The sequence below is a fragment of the Caretta caretta genome, chromosome 2 (assembly GCF_965140235.1).
Source record: "Caretta caretta isolate rCarCar2 chromosome 2, rCarCar1.hap1, whole genome shotgun sequence".
Lineage (NCBI taxonomy): Eukaryota > Metazoa > Chordata > Testudines > Cheloniidae > Caretta > Caretta caretta.
In genome coordinates this window covers 53,322,604-53,343,303 of record NC_134207.1, presented here as the reverse complement: position 1 = coordinate 53,343,303, position 20,700 = coordinate 53,322,604, and the positions used below count along the sequence as shown (strand labels likewise).

Here is a 20,700-nt window from a genome sequence, read left to right as displayed (position 1 = left end):
CAATCCCAGCTCCCTCAGCCTCTCCTCATAACTCATATGTTCCAGACCCCTAATCATTTTTGTTGCCCTTCGCTGGACTCTCTCCAATTTATCCACATCCTTCTTGAAGTGTGGGGCCCAAAACTGGACACAGTACTCCAGATGAGGCCTCACCAATGTCGAATAGAGGGGAACGATCACGTCCCTCGATCTGCTCGCTATGCCCCTACTTATACAAATGTTGGCTGGCTCCAACTGGCCAGGCAGGTATTAGTATTGAACCTTTAAAAGTTCATCTTTTAAAACTCTTTAACAAACAAATGATGTCACTTCCAATTGCTAACTGTAGCTTAGAACCAGTTTTGGGCAGTGTGATATTGGGCCCCTTTCTCCAATATAAACACTGGTATGTCAGAGTTTACTACCAGTTCACCACAGAACTTTTAACCAAATTGTCACCATCTTCTATAATTTAGAGGCTTTTTTCAAGGACTTTTCCTCCTATCTTATCAGCATCCTTTTAGGTCCATTTTTTCCAGTCAAGCCACATTCCAAGCTTTGCATTCGCCCCAAAACTTGTCTTGTTAGATGTCACATTCCTTCCACCTTTTTAAGCTATTTTTTTCCAGACCATATTACATATTTTTCCTTTATTTTCAAAGCCTTTCTATGGCTGATAAACCCCCTTTATTTTACTTACACTACAAAACACATATGTTCCTTCACTCTGACAGATGTCTTTCTAAAATATATGCTATAGCTCAACCACAAGCTATAGTAGCAGTTCTCAAACTGTAGGCTGCAATCCCAAATGGGGTTGCATCATCAGCAGATGGCGTTGCAGTGATCTCTACTATGGGAGGACGCCAGCTTGCTCCACACCATGTGACCTCACATGTATGACATGTGCAAGGACACAATGCATGGAGGATGTGATTTTGCTCTACAAAATGGCATCCTCCACACAGCGTGACCTCACATGCATGAGATTCAGACTGTGTAGAGGAAGCCATTTTGTAGAGCAAACTGGCATCCTCCATGCAGAATGACCTTGCATGTATGATGCGTGCGAGGTCACATTGTCATGGAGGATGCCATTTTGTTCTTCCATGTTGTTTGGGGCCCTGACAGGAAATACTTCATTAAAATGGGGTTGCGCCGGCAAAAAAGTTTGGGAATCCCTGAGTTATGGTCTTGATAAAGCAATCACTGGTGAAATTCAGTAGCCTGTGTTATATAGGAGGTCAAACTAGATGATCATTATGGTCCCTTTTGGCTTTAAAATCTAGGAATGTATGAATCAAGACGCAGGAGTCCCAAGGTTATTCCTGAGCTCAGATTTCCAGCTATCAGTTTATTATGACTGGCACAACATGAAGTCTGACAGCATGACTATTAATTATTAAAATTATTCCTATGGGGAAAAAATAATTTGTGAATAAACAAATGCAGAAGGGGGCCTCTCTATTGAATGTGTGTGAAAGAGGGTTTTGCTTTTTTTCCATTTAAACAATTCTGATGCCAAGAGCTTGGAAAATAACGGAAAATTAAAGATTTGCACTACATCCACAAAGAGAAATGATAAAATACCAAGACAGCTTAGCTAATTGATTGCGTGTGCAACATTGGTGCCTGAAATACTCCCTTTCCCAGAGATCTCCAAGGAGTAAGAGGCTACATTTGTTTTCCACTTACAAACTTTTAGAAAGGTCAGTAGGAAGAGAAATGGGAAAAGCGAACAGCGGGCACATAGATGGTCTCAGCATTTGCCACTTCTCTCCCCCATCTAGCTAGTTTTCCTTTCCGTTTTGCTTCCTTTTGTTTAAGAATCTTTACTGTCCTTTTGGCTGCTCTGCATGGCAGCTGTGTTTGTTTGGAGACAGAATACAAAATGAAGGGCAGTTCTTTTACAGAATGAGCCCTGCAGTGTAATGAGTAATATAGCTCCCACTTATGGTGTGTCTATATAAGTTACAGCACATTCTAGTGTACTGTTCTCCCATCTGCTGTTAATAAAGTCCGTTGACAATAACTCTGTGTATGCCTCACACAGCAGTTTCTCCCCAAGAAAGCATAAATAATAAAGGTGTTAGAGGTCTGCCTATTGGAAGAGGTACGTGATTTACAGGGTGGAGCTTGGGCACTAGATATAAAGTTCTGACAGAGGGTCAGACATCTGAGTTAGCTCTGGAAGAGAGGAGAGCTGGTTAAAGCCATTTTTCATTTTTGTTGTATTTCATGTATCATTATTTCATTGTAGTCTTACTCACACTCTGATCCCAAGCCCATTAGAAATATCAGGCCCTAGAACCATATTTTGCATGAAAATTCTCCCAAACACAGTGTGGTATACTCACAAATAGGATGTTGTTCTTTAGTACCCTCCCCTTCACCGCCAAACACTGACACCTTGGCTTGTAAAAGGAGTCGAACAGCAAGAAGGAAAACCGGAGTCTTAAAATTGGACTTCTGTTGAAATAGTTGTGGAAATGGCTTTATTTTTTTCAAAATAGCAATCCATTTAACATGGGTCCTTTATTCGGAATAGGGCTACATGGCCATGTGAAATCAGAAGCAGCCTATAAGTCCATTGTATTTATGCTATTTTGAGGACAGTGCTGTCCTATATACTCCTAAACGTTGCATGCCATGGGAAGACAAACACATTGTTCTGCATACACAAAAAAATCCACACTGAGGCGAAAGAGCACCTTAACTGAGAAATCCTGTCCTCACATCTCAAAGGGAAATCAGCTAATGCCAAGCACAACTGTATTATATAGCATTTGAATGTATCAAACTCCATGGCTCCTTATGACATTTCTTTTCATATTATAATTGCCCCACCCAAAGGGCTTAGGCAATGCCATTCTGCTAAGAAAAGAGTTGTCACCGACTGCAGTAACTACTCTAGGTCTTCACTCTGCAATGGGATGCCTGTGGATGACCCCTTATGCACTATAAAGTCCCATTGACTGCTATAAGGGTTATATTGGTATTTAAGCTTTAAAAAAAACAAATATTTAATTACAGACAAAAATATGTGTACATTAAGGGTGAGTACACCCAATTCCTATACATTTCGAGAGAAAACTGGACATCTAAATCCCTTAGCTTTGAAAAATTCAGCCTCAAAATATATTGAATTCCCGCCAAGCGTGACATTTCTCTTTTGACTTAAAATTAATGCTAAGGAGCTATTTATTATTTACTTAGGGTACCAGGGAATATCCTTAATTTTCTTCAGTAATGTGGTATTAGAGGAAGAAGTAGGTTATATCAACATATCATGGCAAAATATTTTCCCTTAAAGCACATTAAATGAAAAAGTAGATATATGGATCCAGTTAAGTCCAAAATTATTCCCTACAGTGTTCTAAAATAGGGGCAATCAAAAATGAAATGTAAGGGATTCAGATGTAGTAAAGCTCCTGGTTAGCTGTATATTATCTGTGCCAGTCTAGAAAACAATTAACTCAAATACCACACAATCAAATAGTCAGTTACAGAGAAGCCAGTAGAAAACTCAAAAAAATGTAATTGCACTTTCAAAACTCATGTATACCAGCAAGTCTATTCTCATCCCCATACACCTCATTAATGTTAATGGAAGGTCTATGCATTTTGTCTAGTCCCACAGATGCTTCATGGAAGGGACACGGTTGTCAGACTGCTAACCCACATTTTACATTAATATACCAAACATCAAGTTTGCGTTAAAAAAAATCTTCAGACCAGATTCAGACACTTTATTATACCAATTGTAATCAGATCCAGCCAATCAGTGGGCTAGATGGATGGCATTTAATTATCAGTATAAATCAAAATTGGAGTAATTAGAAACAGACTTATTCAGAAAGATGCATTAAATACTGAAAATAGAATACTATGGCTCAAGGACTTAGTAAATGAGCTATGGAGCTTTTGATATCTAGATGGTTGGTTCAATCAATGATTAAATGTTTTGTTAACATCAGACAATTGGTTCATGGCCTCCATGAAATGTGCTGGTGGCCTCAAAACAGTTCCCAAAAAACAGCTGTCTCCATTGTAAAAGCTACCTGCTGTCAGTGCTAACTGTTCTGCCCCACCACTGTCTTTTGCTAGAGAGGAAAGGATTGAATGGGCCTGGAGACTGTCCCATGCTCTCAGTGCTAGAAATGATCACTCCAGGATTAGGCTGAGGTGCGCGGGTGGGGTTGGAGAACTTTGCATTGCCATTACCAATGCTGTGTGACTGTTTTTGAACAGAGAACTCTTCTGGGTGGTAAATCCAGCTCCTTTCACAAATCTTCATTCACTAGTACAAATCTAGAGGGGAAAATAGCAGGACTTTTATTATTATTGTTTAAAATAGCTAAAGAAGAAACAAGCCTCATTCTGAGTCCGTCAGATACAGATGTTCACAATTTACAGAGCCAGATTTTCAATGCATGGCCTCGCTTTGTGACTGTGCAGCGTTGGGAACACAACCATATGCACGTATTCACTTAATGTATGTGAGCTAATTATAGACCTGACATGCACAAAGCCCAAAAGCATGCATAAACTCTGTGCAAATGTCTTTCACACATATCAATTATATGCAAGAACTGTTCATAAAGCTGCATGAGAGCAAATGATAGTCTCAACAAGACACCTCTGAAAATTTCTCCACATTGCAAAACCATGACACAGTTTAGCACTGTTGGCTTAACAGGGGACACAGACTAGAAAACAGATGACAGAAAGGGTGTGCACTAGTGAGATAGGCACTAGACAAGGCCTCAGGAAACCAAAGATGAAAAGTGGGCCACTTAAGTCATTGGGAATTTTTCCTTTGACTTCAACAGAGGAAAGATTTTATCCATGGATTCCACCCCTAGCTCTTCCACTGATCTATTGCGTGACCAAGTCACTTCACTACACTGCATTTGTTTCCCCTCCCACTTTTTGTCCATTTTGTCTATATAGATTATAATTTCTTTAGGACAGGGGCTGTCTCTCACAGTGTGTTTGTACAGTGCCTAGCACAGTGGGGTTTCTATCGCAGCTGGGGCATCTAGACACTATTGCAATACACATCGTAATTCATACTGAGTCCCATGTGAGGAATGAGATGTACTGGCAACAATCTATGAAGAAGCCAGTGCTGTGCAAGCCAGCATGGTGTCTAGTTCTACCCCATTCCCTTACTTTGATGCGCAACAGCAAGAAAACAACTAAATTAATTTCCCCTGAAAATGTCATTCCTTGATCTCAATGTTGTTTTTCTATAAATGCTTGGTCTTTACTTTGGCATTTACACTGCAGGAGGAGACCTTTATCCTGTCTTAACATTCTATTCTATTAACATTATCTTTTCAATATACAATACTCTGAGATACACCAAAGTTAATGCAATTCCCACTGAATGTGTTAATAAAAAAAAAAATCCAGCAACTGGATTAATTTTGCAGCATCAAAGTGAAACTTTTATAATTGGAACTTTCCCCCATATGTCCTTAAAACTAATACAGTCATGGTGTGCATTCAAGTGCAAATTTCAACTTTGAAAGGAATTGTTTTCCTAGTTCACTTCCTGCTATTTGAGTAATCCTTTCTTTTTTTCTCTACAGAGCTGATTTAATATACTTTTGGATGTGCTTGTCACAGGAAAGTAAAATCTGGGAAAATAGAAAATCCTTGTATATACACACAGCTGAACCCAATTTTCAACTTGAATGTCTTAAAAAGAGACACCTCCATAGTCTGCATTTGCAAGCTCTACAGGCACTTTGACATTTAAAATGGGCATTTAGTTGACTATATGTCTATGTAAGCGTCCAAATGTGGGATTTGGAGCTCCTATTAAATCACCCCTTAAAACTGGGGTCAGAGTTGCTTTTTATAACATCCACTAAAAAAAAAAAGAAGGTCATAAACAACTTTGCTGCATTGGCCTCTTTTTCAGCATACTTGAATATCAGCATGAGCTGAAGGATCTGTGTCTAGAGAGCCTTACAACATTTGTAAGCAGACATTGTGAGGCAAAATAATGTTGCAAGTCAAAAAAGCTAACAGAATGTTAGCAACCATTAGGCAAGGGATAGATAAGAAGACAGAAAATATCATAGTGCCACTATACAAATCTATGGTGTGCTCACACCTTGAATACTGAGTGAAGTTCTGGTCTCACCATCTCAAAAAAGTTAGGTCAGGACTGGAAAAAGTACAGAAAAGGGCAACACAAGTGATGTGGGGTTTGGAACAGCTTCCAGATGAGGAGAGATTAACAAGATTGGGCTGTTCATCTTGGAAAAGAGACGACTGAGGGGCGCTATGATCAAGGTCTATAAAATCAAGAATAGGGTGGAGACAGTAAATAAGGAAGTGTTATTTACCTCTTCACATAGCACAAGAACTAGGGGGTCACCCAATAAAATTAATAGGCACCAGTTGTAAAACAAACATAAGGAAGTACTTTCTCAACACACAGTCCACCTGTGGAATGCATTGCCTGGGGATGTTGTGAAGGCCAAAAGTATAACTGGGTTCAGAAGAGAATTACACAAGTTCATGGAGGATAAGTCCATTAATGGCTAGTAGCCAAGATGATCAGGGATGCATCCCCATGCTCTGGGTGTCCCTAAACCTCTGACTGCCAGAAACTGGGACAGGATGACCAGGGGGCTAACTTAATTATTGCCCTGTTCACTCTCTCTGAAACATCTGGCACCAGCCACTGTTGGAAGACAGGATACTGGGCTAGATGGACCATTAGTCTGACCCAGCATGGTCATCTGATGATATTTATAAGTATGCGAGAAAGTTGTTTGTGCTCTAATGTGGAATGTTACATCTATGAATTAATAACCAGATCACTGCCAAAAAGTGTGCACAGTAGTACATACAGGAAGAGACAAATTATGTAAACTATAGACTTTCTCCTTCTGTTGGAATTATATGTATGTTACTTTCGGAGCCACTGAATTCTAACAGAAATAACGAAGGAGCTAGTTTGCTAATCACAGTCATATTAGTCGTAATCACTCTTTAGCTCAGTGGTGGACAACCTGCAGCACACAGTCCATCAGGATAATCTGCTGGCAGGCCGCAAGACAGTTTGTTTACATTGACCGTCCACAGGCATAGTCGCGCACAGCTCCCAGTGGCTGCGGTTCGCCATTCCAGCCAATGGGAGCTGCAGGAAGCAGCTGTCAGCATGTCCCTGCCCACCACTGCCTTAGCTACTTCAACGTCTGCTGCAGACTTTGATCAGACATGGAGGAAATGTTCTTTTGCCATATGTTTTTGAGGCAGATACCATTTCACCTCTACAGTGCGAAAAACAATTTGGCTTCCCTCCAAGTCTTGCTTTATTAGGCTATGATGGTGATCTGACCATTGAAGGCCAGATTCACAGCTGCTGTAAAACTGAAGTCAATGGAAAAATTTACATTAGCTGAGGCTCTACCCCTGGTACTTTTCCATTTATTTTGCACCAGCCACTTCATGTAGCTAGACTAGTGTTCATCTCACAATGGAAATCGTCCATTCAAATTCCTGTCCCATTCCAGGTTGCTAAATCCTGGGGTATTTATGGAAGAGTTTATAAACATACCCAGGCCATTTATATTGAGAGATCAGAACTCTTCATAATGTACAATATATGGCAAATACCCAGACTAACAAGTTATCAATATAAGGCCCTGTATATACTGTATCTCCTGGGACAGTCTTAACATTGCAACCTCATTGACTTGCATCAGAAGATCAGTGGTTTCATTTTGTTTTAAGTGAACTTCAGTGTCCTAAACGTAATTCTAAACTAACAGCAAAGCTCATGTTTCTAGCAATTGTGCTCATAAGTAAGGATAATAGAATTCAGGGTGCAGATTGCATGCATTTAAGATCCTCTGTAGATTTCATGGTCTTTGCAGAATTTAAGCTTTTGATTAAAAAAATTATTGTTTTAGGCCTTTCGTTTGGAAAAATAACCTTCTTCCTGTTTACAGAAACAAAATGGAGCCAGATCAGATCTGAACTTCCTCCAGTCATCTTGAGGCAATGTTAACTTTAAAGCCTATATGTGACCATTTCAACATGTACTTCTAAAGATAGCTTGAGGAAAACAAAAAAAATCATAGCTCTTGTTTCTGAAGCCCAATTATAAAAGAGTACAACTTTTTAGACTGAAATCCCATATAATTTTGAAATAAAATGCTCATGCATAAATGACTGCATCTCTTACCACTGAAATATTTAAGGCAGGTACAGTGTCACATGGTAGCCTTATTAATCTAGAATTCTCAAATACTCTCCTTCAGATGTTTCCTTATTTGAATTCCTCACATATGTTCAGTATCTTCATACCTCAGTTATTGAAATGGGCCTTGCTTATAATGGATGTGGGAGGAAACAGTTTTCCAGAATGTCCCTCAGATATATTGCCACTATTAATAAGTGTATTTATTTCTTACTCTACATATATTTTATTAACTTAGTTTTACCAAGCATTTCGAGAAAAAACAAAACAGCAGATCTCACAAAAATCCAGACTCAGTGCACTTGCCCTTTCTAATCAAAGACTTGCTTATTAGTGTTTTTTATTTACTCAGAATGCCTTATCCACTGTCTTCTGACATTCCCTAGACTATTGCCTCAGCAGGATGTGTCTTTTTTCCCAGTCCCAGGAGGCCCAGGTGCTGAAACATCTGGCAGAAAAGAGAGAACATGAGCGAGAAGTCCTTCAGAAGGCTTTGGAGGAGAACAATAACTTCAGCAAAATGGCAGAGGAAAAGCTGATACTGAAAATGGAACAGATCAAAGAAAACCGTGAAGCTAATTTAGCCGCTCTTATTGAACGTCTTCAAGAAAAGGTAATTAAGTCATGACTCCACACCACAGCCTGCAGCAAGAATTAGGGTCAAAATTTTCAAAAGTGACTGGTGATTTTGTGTGACTCCATTTTTAGATCCCTTAACTTGAGGCACTTTAAAGGGGGCCGATCTTCAGAGGATGAGTGTTCAGGGCTTTCTGAAAACCATGTCCCATTAAGATGACAAGCCGAGCACTCAAAATCACTAATTGCTTTTGAAAAATCTGGGCCTCCTTCTCAGACTATACCAGCTAGTTCTCTACTATCCCCAATTCTGATATGCTTTCGGGCCTGTTTATCTGTTCCCTTTTCTGGCTGAGACCTGCACCTTTACCATTATGGGCAAAGAGTCTGTGTTTTTGAAATCAAAGGCCCCAGGTTCAAAAAGAGAAAAAAATGCCAAAGAAAGTTTGTTTGGGTTTAATTTCTGGCTTCTAAGTGGGATTTATGAACAATGTGGAATAAATCATTTGTCTCATATTTAACCACATACATCCATAATGGACTGTGTTGCAATCGCTCTCCTAATTGAGGGAGATCAGATCTATTTTTTGGACCCCTTCAATAGACATCCCCAGGGGCTGAGCATACTTACCATTTCCAATGCAACCCTCCCAGCCTGGAGAGCAAAAGCAAAAGAGGAAAAGGAACCAGATGTGATAAAGTCCTTTTAACTTGTTCTGCAGAGAACGTTAACTTTTCTCTGTTGGGATGCAATACGAGCTGTTATTTTGAAGCATCTAATATGTCAGCAGACTAGTGTATATACCTCTCAATTGTCCCTTATGAAGAGGGATGTCCATTGTAGATCTACGCTTTTCTCCATCTTACACTCATCTTACGGCCAAATCACCTTGTTAACTGTCGATAATTGGAGTCAGAGATGTCACATCAGGAAGCAGAGCTGGACAAGAAAGTGAGGGCAGCATCCTGTGTTATATCCTAAAGACAGATGTAACAGGCTGTTTCAACCAAGCCTCTGGGAGCCCCAGGATTGTGCCTAACCTCCCTGACAGTGTTTTAAATAAGTTAGACTACAAAAACAATCAAGCTACCTCACATTATTTTCATTTACTTCCTATTACTTATAGGAGGAGGATGAAAAAAAAAAAACAAAGAAAGAAAGAAAAATGGGGGCGGGAGGAGATAAGAGAGAATGTTCTTTTTCTTGGCTGGGTCCCAAAAATGAAGCCGAGCACAGGGCCCCACTAACTCTAAATCCGCCACTGGCTCAAGCTCATCTTTGAAATACTCAGATTGCCCCTTCTCGGGGATCTCACCAATTTCAATGTAAGAGCTATCCCATGCCTATGTCAGCTGTAAAGCCTCTTGTCCTTCAGATAGTGTTCTTTGTGGTCTCCTTCACAGTGATGAGGCATGTCTGAATCCCCAGCTCTTCTAAAGAGGGTGGACATTAACTCACTAACAGTTAGTATCAGTTGCGAGTGGGGACTCTCAATTCCCATGTCCCTGCTGAACCCTGAGGAGTTTCATACCTGGATACTGCCCCGGCATAATGGTGGTCTCGGAAAGTTATAGAAACTAAAGCACAGACTGCAGAGGAGGTGGCTGGGTGTCTGTCCCCTGCAGCAGCATCTCGTTTGGTACAAAGACTTATTCTAGGCATATAGAAGATACGTTATTGTCCCCAGCCATAGGACAGAGAACCATTCTCTGCAAGAAACTCTCCTGTTGAAATGTTTTGGCTAATGTGCAGTCTGATTCATCCAGATGACTGCTTCAGTCTGTCAGCAGCTCCTTTGGATGAGACCACAATGAGTTGTGACCTTTGAGACTATAGTTAGGTCTCTCCTTGCCTTTTGACTGTGAAAGTTGCAAGCTAGTTATGGAGTATATTTATGACTGGTGTCTTGTTTTAGACAAGGATGTCCAGGGTTCTCAGAAGCTCACTAATGCAGATCTGATTCATGTCCATTTAGGGTTGTTCTGATTCTTTTCCAGTGTTGCTGTGCTACCCTTACTGACAGGCATTGTCACCATGCGACATTCTGCCTGCATCCTGCCCAGATGCCTTTGTGGAGGGATTCTTAAGTCCTTTTCCTCACACTGCATCTGCATAGAATTTAGCCCTAAATTAGAATTGTTCCCTTTTTACTCCAAGTCTTCCACAAGTTCAGTGTCTGGATAGTACCTTGTCAGGCTGTTGATCCTGGTGTTTACTTTGCCAGTGACAGCAACCTCAATTGCTTGCTTGTCCACTTCTCCCTCAATCACCTCCGTGCTTCCTCACATGCCATCCCCGTGCATTGGAACATCTCCACATAAGTATAAATAAAACTGTCAACTTATCCTTAAAAGCTACCTCTGAAATGATGCCTATAAATTTCTCCTGCTGGCACCGGTTAGGGTAAATGATGATCTGCGATTTCTGCTTTTCTGTTCAACTCTGCTCATTTCATTACTCATTCCCACACCCTTCCCCATCATATATGTCTAGTTTTCCTCCTGTTGTGTCCTGTCATCTAGATTGTGAGCTCTCTGGCTACTTTGATGGAGCCATGATCCTTAACTGCAGCTCCTACGAACTACTGTAATACAAACAGTAATAATAACCACCTCTCACACACGAAGATATGGTAACCTGCTAGCAAGAAGGTAATTACCTAGAGCCAATTCACCTCAGCAGAGATTAAATTTAGGGTGAAATTCCCTCCTGTGCAGAGGGCATGCCACAGGGGCTATGTCACTCTTAAATCCTACTTAAATCCTACTCAAAATAGGACTTAAGTCAAATTTAGGTAGTGAATAGGCCTTGTGCTGGCCTGGTGAATTTCATCCTTTATGAGCAGCACCCTCAAAAGATTGTTTTTCTACTGAGGCTATCTATGCACAGGTGACCTGTACACAGAGAGAAAGGGGTTTCCTTTAAGAATCTTCCTGGGCAGGTGCAACAAAGAAGAGGTTTGACCTTTCCTTTCTTGATGTTTTCCAGGAGAGGCATGCTGCAGAGGTCCGTAGAAACAAGGAGCTCCAGGTGGAACTGTCTGGCTGAAAAAGGCAACGGTGGATGAGACACCTCCCCACCATTAGTAAACTCCCCTGCCTATATTATTACGGATCATGCGATATCAGTATGGGAAATGTATGACATGGTTTAAAAAAAAAAATCAAGAACTCAATAAAAAACAAAACAAAAACAAAAATAAAAACAATATGGTCTCTCTGCAGAATGATTTGCTTGATGTTTAAAAAAAACTTGGATCTTATTTTGTAAATACTTACATTTTTGTTAAAAAATACAAGTATTGCATTATGCAAGTTATTTCATAATCTTACATGTCCTGTAACAGGCTTTTGATGTTGTCTATTTCCACTCAGTTGAATTTGCTAGGTCTGTTCATTTGAAGCAGCCCATGTCTAATTCCATTCTCTGCCATTTTAATTCTAACCATCCAATGAGGTCAATAGTAGGTCTATGGTGCTAGAGACCAGTCATCACCTAATAACCCAGAAGGCTTTGTAATCAATAAGCTCTGTTAAAACAATAACTAGATCACAGGTATTGTGACTTCACATGAAGCTGTCCAGATAGAAAGCTCTTAAAACATTGTGTGTTCATAATTTATTTACACCTATCCTTGGTAGCATCAAAATGAATCAGAGATTAAACTGTTATTTGCAATGTTTATTTTGTCTGCCTTCATCAGATCAGAGGCAACAAATATTGCTTTTTTAATAAGAGTTATTGATAAGAAGGCAAGTGACATCCATCTGAGCCAAAGTTTAGAAGCTGAGTATCATAAACAGCTAGCTATGAAAAATCCTAAATGGTACACAACAGCCATAAAAAATCCTAATTGTCTCACAAGCTTAATTCACCAGTTGAAGATTTATTGATGGAGCAATTAATCAACATCAAGTGGCTTTATCTGTAGATGCCATGATCTAGGATATTCATTTGAAGCTACTATGTTACATGTGTAAAAATACAAGAGGCTTCTGAATATTTCTACCTGGAACCCATGAGCTGGCTGTTGTATTTTTTTTTTTTTAACACTGCTGATTTCCACTCAACATGACCTGTGCTCTTCAGTGTTAGTCAACCTGACCTACTTTAAAGACATCTAGAAAAAAAGAGGGCTGATGCGGCAGGAATCATTAGACAGGGTGCTTGTGCCAAGTACGATATCACCAAACCTAACATATTCCCTAAAAGAGCTGCCGTTTTGAAGTGGTCCCTACCCCCTGGAGGTTGCTGCCTGCATATTCTACTCTTCATTAGTGCTATTTTCCTGTATGTCATTGTGAGCAAGCTGTGATTAATAAAGAATTGGGGTTCTGTGAACTGAAAAAGGGCTTGTCTGTTCTCTTGCTCCATCACTTCTCTTACACATGCCACTGTGAAGTTAAAGTCCACTGACTTCATACCATATTATTACCTGTCTCCGAGGCGGAGATATAATGCAATACTGAAGGGTGACTTTACAGAGCACAGAATGTAATAAAAAGAAAAAGAAACCACCAGTAAAAAGTCAAATGGGGATGCAGGCTTACCAATACGGTCATGTCCCACAACAAGCACATATCATGGCCCCAACACTTGCTATCTGTTAACACATTGATATTAGAGCAAGGAAACTCACTTCCAGGCTTAAATGAACAAGGCAAAATAGGTAGAGATGGTGGTGAGCAGCAGGGTTTGGCTGTAGCACTGGATCTGGACTCACACCATGTAGAATCACAGGTTTGGTCAATCAAGAATAATTATTTTCAAATAGTTTCTGATTTAAATCCAGGAAAGCAAAGCTACTGAGAGAGGTTCCTGAAGAAAGATGGGCCAAGACAAATATTTATGCTAAATTCCCTGAATTTGGGGGGTTCCAAGCCCCAAAATCTGAACCAGCCCAGGGTTTGGTTTTGCAAAACCAGAATCCACCCAACAAACTCAGTCCGTGCAGCGCTTTTGGCTCATTTCTCAGACAATCAGCAAATGCCCACGCAGCCACAAGGACATGAGCAACATAACAGATTTGATGACACATGCATCACATAACAATAGGAGGGATTAAGCCCTTCACAAAAAAATTGTTTTTGTTGTTTAAATTCTTCTGTTTTTATGGCAGCAATAATAAAAGAGGAAATGGAAAACACTAGGAACTGGTTCAAATAGCAAACTTTGGATCTGGATTTCATACTCCCCAAAGTTGGCAGGTATTTCGATTTGGCATTTTGGTTGCACCCATTATATTTATATTCATAGATTCCAAGGCCAGAAGGGACCACTGTGATCATCCAGTCTGACCTCCTGCATAGCACAGGCCATTGAACTTCCCCACATAATTCGTAGAACAGATCTTTTAGAAAACCATCCAGGAGCTTACCTACGTTCACATCGACAGGTTTGGTGTGAGCATTTCTCAAGCAAAGATAATATACTGGCACCTGAGGATCCTTCAGAACCAAATTACTGCCATGTCAATTGGCTAGTAAATTTTGGCACCATTCCTATTACGCCATCACTGTATACTTTCTAGCTGATCCCCATTTATACATTTGGTGTAATGGATCTATAAAATGGGGTTGCAGATTAAAGATTTTCCTGACAAGTAAAAACATTCAGAACACCCATTTTTAAAGCCTTTCTATCCCAGCCATCTTAAATATTTGAGCTTTTTGAAATTCTGTGGGATCTGTGGGTGTGCAGCACCTTCAACAAGTAGGCTACTTCCTTAGGTGACTAACCATAGATTTGGGTGCCTAACTATATCTGCAGACTGACGTGAGCATTTTTAGCCTAAGTACTGAAACTGAACGAACTGAAATTGCTGGGAGAGCCTTAAACAGTGCAGTGCATGCGGAGGATACTGGAACACCAGAGCAAACGCCTGGCCATCTCAGTGAGAGTTACAAGGGCACGTCTCCACCCTGTGGTTGTGTAAAGACCCCACAAGAGGCGCTGGGTTTTTTTGCATGCCCACAGCTAACCCCAGTTTGCAGGTGCATGCATGCCCCTTTAGATGTTGCTGTGTTTTAAGTTAGTTTATCAGTTAATTAGGTCAAGGCTATTCGAAGGACAATGCTTGAGCAACCAGAAACGAAGTTTGTGTTCCAACCCCAACTTGACCCTCCCAACCTTCAGTGCTGTTTGTGGATCCAGAGTCTGGGTTCATCTCTAGTCCATATCTTAAAACTTTTTCCCCTTTGTTATCACATTTAAAAGGTTTTTTTTTTTTAAATAAATGAAACAAAACTGTAACAATACTTAACTTCCATAGCAACTTGTATCCCTTCCTTCACTCAAGAGTCACAAAGCACTTTACAAACCAACGAACCCACAGCAATGGCTGCATGGGGTTATGGTATGGTATGTCCAAACAGTTGGTATGGTATGTTCAAACAGTTACCCCCCACTTACCTACTTCTTACTGATCCTTTTAGAGCGAAAGCCGCTGGGATCAGCTGTCTCCTGAAGATGTGAAGAGGTGACAGCCTGAAGGGGGGTTTACTCCCTTCACCCGAAGTTACCTGCTGAAGTTCTTTCCTCTCCTAAAGGCTGGGTGAATAGAAGAGGGGGAATGACTGGACAGATCTTACCACTAAACTGCCCTTGTAGTGGAATAACGATTTCCACCTCCTCAGGCTTTCAGGAGGAGGACAGGGAGACAGCCCCGAAGCAGTCAAACCCCTTCTTCTCAAACTTCTGGGAGAAAGGAAATGGTGATTCTATCCGTCTTCAGGAAAGTGTCGTGAAGTTTGTCTCTATGGCCTCTTTGCTACTGGATAGCTCTCAGACTACTGTATACAACAAAAAATGGAGAGGGTCTTACAATGGAGAGGCACTGTTTGCTTACGTTTTAAAGTGTATCACTCATTCTAAGTGTATTTCAGCAATGAGGGAGCAGTGGGAAACATCTATTTTGTTTAGAAGCAGCAATTCACCCATTAAGGGATACAGTCAAGAAAGATAGAATCCTGAAAATCTTATACGTTTGCCCTACCACCTCAGAAATATTGGTGCAGTGGCGCCATGCAGTGGTTAATTTTTATTTTGTCAGCCTCCACTCGGGAGAATCTCTACAGCATGTAGTGCAAGCTCTTCTGTCAAAGGTTTTTCACGGAATCAGCATTATGCTTTCACTATTACACGTGTAAGAGATTTGATAGCTTTGGAGTCCCGTCACTTTAGCTCATGACTGTTTCACTGCACTGCGGTGTGAGTGACACAAAATCATATCCAACTGCAGAACTGGAAGCAGTCCGTTTATTCGTAGATTCGTAGTTTCCAAGGCCAGAAGGGCCCATTTGTGATCTGATGTCCTCCATAACACAGGCCACAGAACTTCCCCCAAAATAATTCCTAGTGCATAGATATTAGAAAAACATCCAGATCTTTATTTAAAAATGGTCAGTGATGGAATATCCACCATGACATTTGGTACATTGTTCCAATGGTTAATTACTGTCACTGTTAGAAATGTATGCCTTATTTCCCTTCCAGATTTATCTAGCTTCACATTCCAGCCATTGGATTATGTTATATCTTTTTTCTGCTAAAGTGAAGAGCCCATTATTAAATATTTGTTCCCCATGGGGGTACTTATAGAGTGTAATCAAATCACCCCTTAACTTTCTCTTTGTTAAGCTAAGTAGATAGAGCTCCTTGAGTCTATCATTATAAGATGTTTTCTAATCCTTTAATAATTCTCAAGGCTCTTTATTGAACCCTCTCCAATTTATCAACATCCTGCATGAACTGTGGACACAAGAACCGGACACATTGTACCAGCTCACTTCAGTGCCAAATATAGAGCTAGAATAACCTCTCTACTACTCCTCAAGATTCTTGTTTATGCATCCAAGCATCGCATTAGCCTTTTGGCCACAAAGTCACACAGGGAGCTCATGTTCAGCTGATTATCCACCATGATGCCCAAATCTTTTTTAGAGTCTTTGCTGCCCAGGATAGATTTCCCCCATCCCTTAAGTCCGGCCTATATTCTTTGTTCCTAGGCATATGCATTTACATTTGGTATATTAAAATGCATCTTATTTGCTTGATCCTATCTTATCAAGCGATCCAGATAACTCTGTATCGGTAACCTGTTGTCGTCATTATTTACCACTCCCCCAATTTTTGGGTCACCTGCACATTTTATCAGTGATTATTTTATACATGATAACAAAGTATTCTAACTACAGAGCAGCAAGGGGGCAGAATTATTTGCTATGCTGCCCAGAATCCTCATTAACTAAAAGAACAACTAGTCTAATGTGACTTTAGACAAGCCTAGCATTGTCAGAGTCCTGGGAGGCAAGTGATCATACACAGCAAGCAGCTCAGAAGAAAAACCAAGGAACAGATAGGAGCAACTGCAGAAAGATAGGGAACAGAGAGCTACGCCAGCATGGATGCTCAGTAACAGATCATGTGGGCTAGACAAACAAAGAAATAACTCTTGCACTTAAAACATAGGCCTAGCATTGCAGCAGATGAAAGAGACGGTTTAGCCTTGAATTCATCCTTCTACAAAGGTGCGTAGCCACAGAAGGCTTAGAATGGGGGATAACCAGAACACATTACAAGTAGACATAAAAATCCAGCCCACAGCACCTGTAAAGGTAAAAACTACATCTAGTATCAGAACTCCCCTCACCATTGTATGGCACTGGAAATAAGAAAAATAATCGAAAATTGGTTTCTATGTCCATGACAATAGTTCTTTGTGCACACATAGCTCACTGGAGACAGAAGACAACCTGAAAGCAGCCTCAAAGCCAAGATACAGAACAAGAGAGTGGGAGGTGTCTGTTAACTAAGGAAAGAGCCATGCCACAGCTTTTCAGACAGGAACCTACTTCATGGTATTATGGAAACACAGAGGCCTATTTTAAAAAGACATTCAGAATTCATATTATATTAACATTTACTTTAGGAATATAACCCCTAAATTATTTTTAAAAAATCATTTTTAACATGATGGTTGTACAAATTTGATATAGGTGTTCTAGTTGCTTTCACACAAGCTTTTAAAAAACACGGTAAAATCATGCATGACCAGCAGGGGGCAATACATTATTATTATTAAACATGTGACTAAGATCACTGTGTTACATCTCAAATGTGGCACTCTGTGCACTACACTAAGGCCCTGGTACATAGGTGCTGGAACTACGGGTCTTGGGGGTGCTAGTGGACCCCCGGCTTGAAGTGGTTTCCTCACATACAGGGTTTACAGTTTGGTTCAATGGCGCTCAGCACCCCCACTATACAAATTGTTCCAGCCCCCCTGCCTGCTATGGAGTATTGTGAAGTATGACATCCTGCTACTTGTCCAGAGATCTGGATTTTAGTTTGACTCATAAAATGTGTTATCCTTTGAGTGGGGAAACCCCACTGCTTTGGCTGGATTCCTTTATAGAAAAGTCCTACACAACCTGAGGACGAACCCAGTGGAGTCCAGTGGAGATTTCATATGGTTCTGTATAAGTTATTTTAAAAACCTACAGAACATAAGAAAGATCTTCTGCTGTTCACTTTTTAAACCATCCTAAAGAAATTCTATGGCATGGATAGAATTATCTATAAAATTCTACAGGATAGTTCAGAAAGATTGATATTTTCTCTCAGTTTTTAAAAGGACCTCTCCAGAAGTGTTGAAAGAAAGAAAGAAACCCTGCAGTAATAGACTGGACATTATCTCCTCAGCATCTCTATGGCCTAACACTATTCCATTTCCTAATTATACAGATTCTACCCCTATTGCTAGTTTGCAGTTATTACTTGTATTCAGTCCCTCCCTATCTGGGGGAGGGGGACTAGAGTTTAAAAAAATAATGAGCTTGCTGTTGAATATCACTTTTACACTATATGATTATTTGAAGCAGGGACCCTGGATAACTCACAATCTGTTCTGTTCAACCCAGCAAGGGGATAGATCTCTGATGGCTTCGGCTTCGTAAAGTCCCTGTCTTTTCCCTCTTGATAGTCAAAGCCAGGTTGAAAGTCTCTCCTATAGCAAAGACTCTCTGGCTCCTTTCTTCCTTGACTGGAAAATAGCTCAGTAAACAGAGTCTTCCCCTCTTGCGAAGGGGAATTCTATGTGCCTGGATGAAGCTTACTGGTCTGTGCTTCTCCCACCCTTTCTACAGCCAGCCTGTCTGTTTCCCTCCTTCTCTCTGGAAGGCTACCTGTTCTCTTTCTCGCTCCCTGTGCACAAGGAATTCTGATCCCCTCTCTCTAGGGAGACCTGGGATAGGCCCCCATCAGCTGCCACTCCTCTGGGGCTGACTCCCAGAACCTCTTAATTGGCTCTTGCCTTCTCCTTCTTCCTCCTCACAATTTCAAAGTTCCATGTGCTCTTTTGACAAAGGATGATGGAAGGCCAGACATCAAGGAGCCCACGGGACTAATTGTATTCAATATTTTTCACTAATGAACTTGGCAAAAAAGTAGGAATGTGCTAATGAAATTTGCTGATGATACAAAGTTGGGAGATATCGTCAGTACAGAGGAGGACTGGAATATTATACAGGGAGATAGATCTAGATGACTTTGAAGACTGGAGTGAGAGAAGTAGGATGAGATTCAACATTACAAAGTGCAAGGTCATGCGTTTAGGGTCTAACAATAAGAATTTCTGCTACAAGCTCAAGGCGTATCAGCTGGGCAGTAACAGAAGCGGAGACACCCTTGGGTGTATGAGTCAATCACAGGATGACTATGAGCCACCAATGTGATGCAGCTGTGAAAAACACAAATGTGATCCTAGGATGTATTAGGAAAGGCATTTTCAGTAGAGATAGGGGAGTATTAATGCCATTTTACTATACACTAGTAAGACCTCATCTGGAATACCATGTACAATTCTGGCCACTCCTGCTCAAGAAAGCTGAATTCCAACTGGAACAGGTGTAGAGAAATGCTACTACGCTGACCAGGGGAGTGGAGGGCCTATCTTATGACAGAAGTCTGGAAGTTCCTAAAGCTAATGCTTCAGGGTTTCAGTCAGCCACCAGCAGGGGGTCAGGAAGGGATTTCCCCCCAATGTATTCTAGGAGGGGTTTCTTATCGCCTTCCTCTGAAGCATCTGGGATAGCCCTGCTGGAGATGGGACATTGGACAGGCTGGCCAGGGCTCTGAAGTGGCACTGAGCATTGTCTCTCTCGGATGCTTGAGCTAGCTTGTTCTCACTCATATGCTCAAGGGCTAACTTATGTCCATATGTGGAGTCTGACAGGAATTTTTCTCTAGGTCAGATTGGCAGTCATCTTGGGGGTATTTCCCCTTCCTCTGCACCGTGTGGATGCAGGTCCTACCCAGATAATCCTGCAAAGTATCTCATTTAATCATTTCCCTCCCATTGCAGGGGCCTCAAGTACTGGTGCACCTCAGTCCCTCCTCTTCTCTGCCTGAGGCACATAATAGTCTAGTCTCCTGCAGACTGTAATACTTTAGTCTCTTTTCAGTTGTTGGGTTTAGTGTGTGAGCGCTGGTTGGTGCTGGTGGCCTGTGATATATCAGAGGTCACACCAGATGATCTAGTGCAGTGATTTTCAAACTGCAGGTCACAACCCAGTACTGGGTCACAGAAAGGAAGGCACTGGGTTGCGGCATCTCTGGTCAGCACCACCAACCAGGCTATTAAAAGTCCCATCAGCAGTGCTGCCCGGCTCAGGCAAGCTAGTCCCTATCTGTTCTGACAGAATGCTATACTTGGGAAGTGGCCAGCAGCAGGTCTGGCTCCTAGGCGGGGGTGGGCCACCAGGCTCTGCACACTGCCCCCACCCCAAGCATTGGCTCCGCACTCCCATTGGCCGGATCATGGCCAATGGGAGCTGTGAGGCGATGCCTGTGGGCGAGATCCGCACGGAGCCGCTTGCGTGCCTCCACCTAGGAGCCAGACCTGCTGCTGGCTGCTTCC

General features: G+C 41.2%; 1 protein-coding gene across 1 annotated transcript in view; it reads left to right on the top strand.

Annotated features, from left to right (window-relative positions):
* STMN2 (stathmin 2) overlaps positions 1-13,132 on the top strand; it is a 54,038-nt gene extending 40,906 nt beyond the window's left edge. Inside the window, 3 exon segments of the mRNA XM_048841021.2 lie at positions 8,628-8,819; positions 11,772-11,805; positions 11,808-13,132. Coding sequence (XP_048696978.2) covers positions 8,628-8,819; positions 11,772-11,805; positions 11,808-11,869 — 288 coding nt within the window. The 3' untranslated portion in view covers positions 11,870-13,132.
* Positions 13,133-20,700: the final 7,568 nt, after the last annotated feature.